An 8,903-nucleotide genomic window follows, 5' to 3' on the forward strand; every position below is an offset into this window, starting at 1 on the left:
AGAGAGAGAGAGAGAGAGGGGGCAGTGACAGAGAAACTGATAGAGGGAAGAGAGAGTGACAGAGAGAGAGAGAGAGAGAGGGGCAAGTGACAGAGAAACTGATAGAGGAAGAGAGAGTGACAGAGGGAGAGAGAAAATATGGTAGGACATAGAGAAAGTCAGACAGAGTCGAGAGACACAGCCAAAGGGCAGTTCACTTACAGGCACCAACCAGAGAGGTCAGGAACAACAGCGGCAGCAGTGTGCAGGGGGTCAGCTTGACCATTGTGGAGGAAGAGAGGACTGGCCCCAAAGAAGGCACAGGGATTCCCTGCTGAATGTTTTCCTTGAGCCAGCGTATGAGACAGTGTGTGCTTTTGGAATATTTCAAGCCAGAAGTAGCCCAAAGTGACTCAATGCCCTGTTATTGAGACGATGAGCAACACGCCACAAGGAAGAGCTGAAATCTCACTGAAACTGGATCCTAAGGATTGCCCAATGTATTTACTGAAAGAGAGAAGGAGCATTCAAAGAAATTAGCATCTTGTCCAGATATTGGGCAATATTTAATCGATCCACCCAGAACCAGGCAGGCAACTGGGAAGGGGCACTTCAGGCGATGATTAACAGCCATTTCTATTGGTGGACAGCAATGGAACCAGAGAGAGAGAGGGCGGGGTGGGGGGGGCGTGGGGGCTTCAGCAATGGTCTCACACACATTTCCAGACAAAGGGATTGCTTTACTGGCATCAACTTTTGTATTCCAGGAAAAGCAGCAACCCATTTCCGCACAGCATGATCCCACACACACCAATCTGATATCGATCAGATCCCGGCTTCACGAACAACATTTACTTTGGTCATTTAGGTGGGGCGCAGAGGGACACAGAATCCTTCAGAATCGGGTGATACGTTTACGCAGTGGATTTGGATCACAGCCTTGGAGGGCCGAAGGGCCTGTACCTGGGCTGTACACTTTCTTTGTTCCTTGTTCTCTGTTTCAGGAAGAAAATCATATTCAGACACAACACACTGGTTAGATCTGTGCCGCTGGTTTTCTGAGAGATGGGAACATGGGAGATTTGATGTTCATCGTCAACGTGGGTGGGAAGTGGGCATTACTGACTGGCCAGGATTTATTAAATAGACAGGGTTTAGGTTCAAAATCTCATCTTGAACATCGGAAATCTGAGATATGCAGCATGAGCTCAGCACTCAACCCCCGACAGTGCTGCACTCCCTCAGCACTGACCCTCCGACAGTGCGGCACTCCCTCAGCACTGACCCTCCGACAGTGCGGCACTCCCTCAGCACTGACCCTCCGACAGTGCGGCACACCCTCAGTACTGACCCTCCGACAGTGCAGCACTCCCTCAGCACTGACCCTCAGACAGTGCGGCACTCCCTCAGCACTGACCCCCCGACAGTGCTGCGCTCCCTCAGCACTGACCCTCCGACAGTGCAGCACTCCCTCAGCACTGACCCTCTGACAGTGCGGCACTCCCTCAGCACTGACCCCCCGACAGTGCCCACTCCCTCAGCACTGACCCTCCGACAGTGCGGCACTCCCTCAGCACTGACCCTCTGACAGTGCGGCACTCCCTCAGCACTGACCCTCCGACAGTGCCCACTCCCTCAGCACTGACCCTCCGACAGTGCGGCACACCCTCAGCACTCACCCCCCGACAGTGCGGCACTCCCTCAGCACTGACCCTCCGACAGTGCGGTGCTCCCTCAGCACTGACCCTTCGACAGTGCCCACTCCCTCAGCACAGACCCTCCGACAGTGCGGCGCTCCCTCAGCATTGACCCTCTGACAGTGCGGCACTCCCTCAGCACCCTCTGACAGTGCGGCACTCCCTCAGCACTGACCCTCCGACAGTACGGTGCTCCCTCAGCACTGACCCTCCAACAGTGCGGCGCTCCCTCAGCACTGACCCTCCGACAGTGCGGTGCTCCCTCAGCACTGACCCTCCGACAGTGCGGTGCTCCCTCAGCACTGACCCTTCGACAGTGCCCACTCCCTCAGCACAGACCCTCCGACAGTGCGGCGCTCTCTCAGCATTGACCCTCTGACAGTGCGGCACTCCCTCAGCACTGACCCTCTGACAGTGCGGCACTCCCTCAGCACTGACCCTCCGACAGTGCGGCACTCCCTCAGCACTGACCCTCCGACAGTGCCCACTCCCTCAGCACTGACCCTCTGACAGTGCGGCACTCCCTCAGCACTGACCCTCCGACAGTGCCCACTCCCTCAGCACTGACCCTCTGACAGTGCCCACTCCCTCAGCACTGACCCTCTGACAGTGCGGCACTCCCTCAGCACTGACCCTCTGACAGTGCGGCACTCCCTCAGCACTGACCCTCCGACAGTGCGGCACTCCCTCAGCACTGACCCTCCGACAGTGCGGTACTCCCTCAGCACTGACCCTCCGACAGTGCGGCGCTCCCTCAGCACTGACCCTCCGACAGTGCGGTACTCCCTCAGCACCGACACAGGATCTGTTGGTTTGCATGAGGAATTGTGGGTACTTTGATAAAATATTTAACTTTTGAGGAGCGTGTCCCAAATTTGTTTCCAGTGAACCATGCCAGTGAGGCTTAATAGCAGACTGAGATAGGAATGGGACAAATCCTGAGGGAATGTTTGTCGTCAGATGTAGACAACATGTGTGGACACGAACAGGTGCACATGCCAAAACAGGTGAAGCAGACAGACACCCACAAGTCTCACAGAGGCAGACACACACACACACACACACACACACGTGTTGAGGTGTTCATTCTGCAAAAACTGGTGCGAAGGAACCAGGCCTGCACTCGGGAGGGGGTTAATCTTGTCAAACAATTCGGGTGGAATTACAGGATTCTTGTCACCAGCCTGTGTTTTTGTTTAGTGGCTCATATTTCACTGGAGGCAGTTCCCCCACCCCTTCTGCCTGGAAACGATCGAATTCTTTGAATTGAAGGTAGAAGGTGTGACCATGAATAAACAAACCACATCTCTGCTGGCTCCTTCCTCACACCCTGTTCCAGTCAGCTGTCAAATGGGAAAGACATCAGTCTATGCACAGGTCATATTAACGTACAGTCTGCCAGGCGGATGCAAAAATACATTACAATGAAAGAGAAAATGTGCAAAACCTGATGACCTCATGATTGGGAAGGTCACTGTTTTTTCAAGTGTTAGAAAAAACACAGATCAAAGCCTGCTGGAATTACCTGCAGCTCCCCTCCAAAACTAGCCCCAGTCCTGAAGAAGAGTTACACTCGAAACGTCGACTTCACCACCTCTTCATGCTGCCTGCCTTGCTGTGTTCTATAGAACATAGAACATAGAAGAATACAGCGCAGTACAGGCCCTTCGGCCCTCGATGTTGCGCCGATCAAAGCCCACCTAACCTACACCAACCCACTATCCTCCATATACCTATCCAATACCCGCTTAAATACCCATAAAGAGGGAGAGTCCACCACTGCTACTGGCAGGGCATTCCATGAACTTACGACTCGCTGAGTGAAGAACCTACCCCTAACATCAGTCCTATATCTACCCCCCCTTAATTTAAAGCTATGCCCCCTTGTAATAGCTGACTCCATACGCGGAAAAAGGTTCTCATGGTCAACCCTATCTAAACCCCTAATCATCTTGTACACCTCTATCAAGTCACCCCTAAACCTTCTTTTCTCCAATGAGAACAGCCCGAAGTGCCTCAGCCTTTCCTCATATGATCTTCCTACCATACCAGGCAACATCCTGGTAAACCTCTTCTGCACACGTTCCAGTGCCTCCACATCCTTCCTATAGTATGGCGACCAAAACTGTACACAATACTCCAGATGCAGCCGCACCAGAGTCTTATACAACTGCAACATGACCTCAGGACTCCGGAACTCAATTCCTCTACCAATAAAAGCCCAGTACGCCATATGCCTTCTTCACTGCACTATTTACCTGGGTGGCAACTTTCAGAGATCTGTGTACATGGACACCAAGATCCCTCTGCTCTTCCACACTACCAAGTATCCGACCATTAGCCCAGTACCCCATCTTTTTGTTACTCTTACCAAAGTGAATCACCTCACACTTAGCTACATTGAACTCCATTTGCCACCTTTCTGCCCAGCTCTGCAGCTTCTCTATATCCCGCTGTAACCTGCCACATCCTTCCTCACTGTCTACAACTCCTCCGACTTTCGTATCATCCGCAAACTTGCTCACCCAACCTTCTAACCCTTCCTCCAGGTCATTTATAAAAATGACAAACAGCAATGGTCCCAAAACAGATCCTTGCGGAACACCGCTAGTGACGGCACTCCAAGACGAACCTTTGCCATCAACTACTACCCTCTGTCTTCTTCCAGAGAGCCAATTCCTAATCCAAACCTCCAACTCACCCTCAATGCCATATCTCTGTATTTTCTGCAGTAGCCTACCATGGGGGACCTTATCAAACGCCTTACTAAAATCCATATATACCACATCTACCGCTTTCCCCTCATCTACCTCCTTAGTCACCTTCTCAAAGAATTCAATAAGCTTTGTGAGGCACAACCTGCCCTTCACAAAACCATGCTGACTATCCTTGATCACATTATTCCTATCCAGATGTTCATAAATCCTATCCCTTACAATTCTCTCTGAGACTTTGCCCACAACAGAAGTGAGACTCACTGGCCTATAGTTACTAGGATTATCCCTACTCCCCTTCTTGAACAAGGGAACCACGTTTGCTAGCCTCCAGTCCTCTGGCACTACTCCTGTAGACAAAGAGGACACAAAAATCAAGGCCAATGGCTCTGCAATCTCCTCCCTTGCTTCCCAGAGAATCCTAGGATAAATGCCATCAGGCCCAGGGGACTTACCTATTTTCACCCTTGCCAGAATTTCCAACACCTCTTCTCTACATATCTCAAAGCCATCCATTCTACTTATTCGTGCCTCAGTATTCATATCGACAACAATGTCCTGTTCCTGAGTGAATACTGACGAAAAGTATTCATTCAGTGCCTCCCCAATCTCTTCAGCCTCCACACGCAACTTCCCATTACTATCCTTGATTGGACCTATTCCTTCCCTAGTCATTCTTTTATTCCTAACATACCTATAGAAAGCCTTAGGGTTTTCCCTAATCCTACCAACTAAAGACCTTTCATGTCCCCTCCTTGCTGCTCTTAGCTCTCTCTTCAGGTCCTTTCGGGCTACCTTATAACTCTCAATTGCCCCTATTGAACCTTCACGCCTCATCTTTACAAAGGCCGCCCTCTTCCATTTAACAAGGGATTCCAATTCCTTATTAAACCACCGCTCCCTCACACGACCCTTTCCTCCCTGCCTGATAGGTACGTACTTATCAAGGACACTCAATAGTTGCTCCTTGAGCAAGTTCCACATATCAATTACGCTCTTGCCTTGGAATCTACTTTTCCAATCCACACATCCTAAGTCATGCCTCAACGCATCATAATTTCCCTGCCCCCAGCTATAACTCTTGCCCTGTAGTACACACTTATCCCTCTCCATCACTAGAGTAAAAATCACCGAATTGTGGTCACTGTCCCCAAAGTGCTCACCTACCTCTAGTTCTAATACCTGGCCTGGTTCGTTACCCAGAACCAAATCCAGTATGGCCTCACCTCTTGTTGGCCTGTCTACATATTGTGTCAGGAAACTCTCCTGCACACATTGCACAAACACTGACCCATCTAACGAACTTGAGCTAGTCTCCTGCCTGTCCCCCCCTGATGCTAGGTAAAAACAATGACTGCAGATGCTGAAAATCAAATACTGGATTAGTGGTGCTGGAAGAGCACAGCAGTTCAGGCAGCATCCAACAAGCAGCGAAATCAACGTTTCGGGCAAAAGCCCTTCATCAGGAATAAAGGCAGTGAGCCTGAAGCATGGAGAGATAAGCTAGAGGAGGGTGGGGGTGGGGAGAGAGTAGCATAGAGTACAATGGGTGAGTGGGGGAGGAGATGAAGGTGATAGGTCAAGGAGGAGAGGGTGGAGTGGATAGGTGGAAAAGAAGATAGGCAGGTCGGACAAGTCCGGACAAGTCAAGGGGACAGTTACTGAGCTGAAAGTTTGAAACTAGGATGAGGTGGGGGAAGGGGAAATGAGGAAGCTGTTGAAGTCCACATTGATGCCCTGGGGTTGAAGTGTTCCGAGGCGGAAGATGAGGCGTTCTTCCTCCAGGCGTCTGGTGGTGAGGGAGCGGCGGTGAAGGAGGCCCAGGACCTCCATGTCCTCGGCAGAGTGGGAGGGGGAGTTGAAATGTTGGGCCACGGGGCGGTGTGGTTGATTGGTGCGGGTGTCCCAGAGATGTTCCCTGAAGTGCTCTGCTAGGAGGCGCCCAGTCTCCCCAGTGTAGAGGAGACCGCATCAGGAGCAACAGATACAATAAATGATATTGGTGGATGTGCAGGTGAAACTTTGATGGATGTGGAGGGCTCCTTTAGGGCCTTGGATAGAGGTGAGGGAGGAGGTGTGGGCACAGGTTTTACAGTTCCTGCGGTGGCAGGGGTAAGTGCCAGGATGGGAGGGTGGGTCGTAGGGGTGTGTGGACCTGACCAGGTAGTCACGGAGGGAACGGTCTTTGCGGAAGGCGGAAAGGGGTGGGGAAGGAAATATATCCCTGGTGGTGGGGTCTGTTTGGAGGTGGTGGAAATGTTGGCGGATGATTTGGTTTATGCGAAGGTTGGTAGGGTGGAAGGTGAGCACCAGGGGCGTTCTGTCCTAGTTACGGTTGGAGGGGTGGGGTCTGAGGGCGGAGGTGCGGGATGTAGACGAGATGTGTTGGAGGGCATCTTTAACCACGTGGGAAGGGAAATTGCGGTCTCTAAAGGAGGAGGCCATCTGGTGTGTTCTGTGGTGGAACTGGTCCTCCTGGGAGCAGATACGGCGGAGGCGGAGGAATTGGGAATACGGGAAGGCATTTTTGCAAGAGGTAGGGTGGGAAGAGGGATAATCCAGGTAGCTGTAGGAGTCAGTGGGTTTGTAAAAAATGTCAGTGTCAAGTCGGTCGTCATTAATGGAGATGGAGAGGTCCAGGAAGGGGAGGGAGGTGTCAGAGATGATCCAGGCCCCTGATGCTGCCTGCCTTGCTGTGTTCTCCCAGTCTCCTGCCTGTCCCTCCTGATGCTGCCTGCCTTGCTGTGTTCTCCCAGCCTCCTGCCTGTCCCTCCTGATGCTGCCTGCCTTGCTGTGTTCTCCCAGCCTCCTGCCTGTCCCTCCTGATGCTGCCTGCCTTGCTGTGTTCTCCCAGCCTCCTGCCTGTCCCTCCTGATGCTGCCTGCCTTGCTGTGTTCTCCCAGCCTCCTGCCTGTCCCTCCTGGTGCTGCCTGCCTTGCTGTGTTCTCCCAGCCTCCTGCCTGTCCCTCTTGATGCTGCCTGCCTTGCTGTGTTCTCCCAGCCTCCTGCCTGTCCCTCCTGATGCTGCCTGCCTTGCTGTGTTCTCCCAGCCTCCTGCCTGTCCCTCCTGGTGCTGCCTGCCTTGCTGTGTTCTCCCAGCCTCCTGCCTGTCCCTCCTGGTGCTGCCTGCCTTGCTGTGCTCTCCCAGCCTCCTGCCTGTCCCTCCTGGTGCTGCCTGCCTTGCTGTGTTCTCCCAGCCTCCTGCCTGTCCCTGCTGGAATTCTAGGCAATGTTGATGAGCGAGTGTTAATTGCTCTTTGGAGAACTTGCATTTCTGGAACATTGAGTTTGCTTGCTCTCCCCCAGTGCCGCCTGAGTTTCTCCAGCAATGTCAGTTTCTCTTTCAGCTTTCCAGCATCCCCAGTTTTCTGGTTTTAATCTAAAGTGTTTCTGTTTGGCCGAATGTGACTTGAGAGTGAAACATTGCAACAGTAATAGTCTGTGGCTGAACTGTGTCAGAAACGCTGGAAAAGCTGAAGGTTTAGATTCCCTACAGTGTGGAAACAGGCCCTTTGGCCCAACCAGTCCACACCGACCCTCCGAAGAGCAACCCACCCAGACCCATTCCCCTCTTCACCTAACACTACGGACAATTTAGCCTGGCCAACCCACCTTACCTGTACATCTTTGGACTGTGGGAGGAAACCGGAGCACCCGGAGGAAACCCACGCAGACACGGGGAGAATGTGCAAACTCCACACGGAGAGTAACCCCGAGGGTGCAATCGGAAAGACACAGAGAATCACGGTGGACCGTTTGTGAGTTGAATCTGTGATTGGTGGGGTGCAAATATCACGTGGGAAACAAAAGTAGTGAACAGAGGTGCCAACCTGAAATTTTAGTCAAAGTTCCCGGAAAGGTGAGAGAAACACAGAAGCCTCAATGAGTGCATTAATCAAACCCATGTGGAAGACGTGACGTTTGTGATGTTTCCCAATTTGTTTGAACCGATCATCTGTTGGGGACTGGACAGTGTCAAAGAACCTGAAGGTACATCTTCGTTGAATGGGAAGCACAGGGAACAGTTTGCCACACTGTAAAAAAAGACCCTGGCCAGACAGAGTGCCCAACGCTGGACCTTCCCAGCAGGTATACTCTGCTCAGGCAGCAGAGACTTCATTGGCTGGGCCACGCCCACCGCATCCCAAAGGATATCCTTATGGAGAGCTCGCATCCAGGAAGAGACCAACTGGGCGTCCCCAGCTGCACTACAAGGTCATCCTAATGAGGGACCTGAAGGCGCTTGATAGCGTTACAAAGTCCTGGGAAAGACTTGCAGCTGACCACACGAGATGGAGAAGCTCCCCGAGCCAACATCCCAAAACAGGGGAAAAGAAACAGAGGAGCATTGCAGCAGGCAAGTGGGCACCAAGGAAGGAGGGCAGCAGCTCAAGCAGATCAACAGCCACATCCAGATGTGACCGGGACTGTCACTCCAGCACTGGGCTCTTCAGTTACAAGCAACACTGCTTCAGGGAAGCAGAAAGCCAGAACAATGAGGATGCAGCCCATG

At 52.3% G+C, this 8,903-nt stretch overlaps 1 protein-coding gene across 2 annotated transcripts in view; it reads right to left on the reverse strand.

The window, feature by feature from the left end:
- Positions 1-3,218, reverse strand: part of LOC140458888 (transcobalamin-1-like) — a 59,924-nt gene extending 56,706 nt beyond the window's left edge. Inside the window, exon 1 of one of the 2 annotated variants that reach the window (XM_072553624.1) lies at positions 3,202-3,218. Coding sequence is in view for 1 of the 2 variants with exons in the window: in XM_072553623.1 (XP_072409724.1) it covers positions 202-265 (64 nt within the window). In the remaining variant the exon portion in view is untranslated. Of the gene's footprint in view, positions 1-201; positions 464-3,201 lie in introns of those variants that run through there. The other variant, XM_072553623.1, reaches the window with a different exon arrangement.
- Positions 3,219-8,903: the final 5,685 nt, after the last annotated feature.

Source organism: Chiloscyllium punctatum, chromosome 34, assembly GCF_047496795.1.
Source record: "Chiloscyllium punctatum isolate Juve2018m chromosome 34, sChiPun1.3, whole genome shotgun sequence".
NCBI classification, from domain to species: Eukaryota; Metazoa; Chordata; class Chondrichthyes; order Orectolobiformes; family Hemiscylliidae; genus Chiloscyllium; species Chiloscyllium punctatum.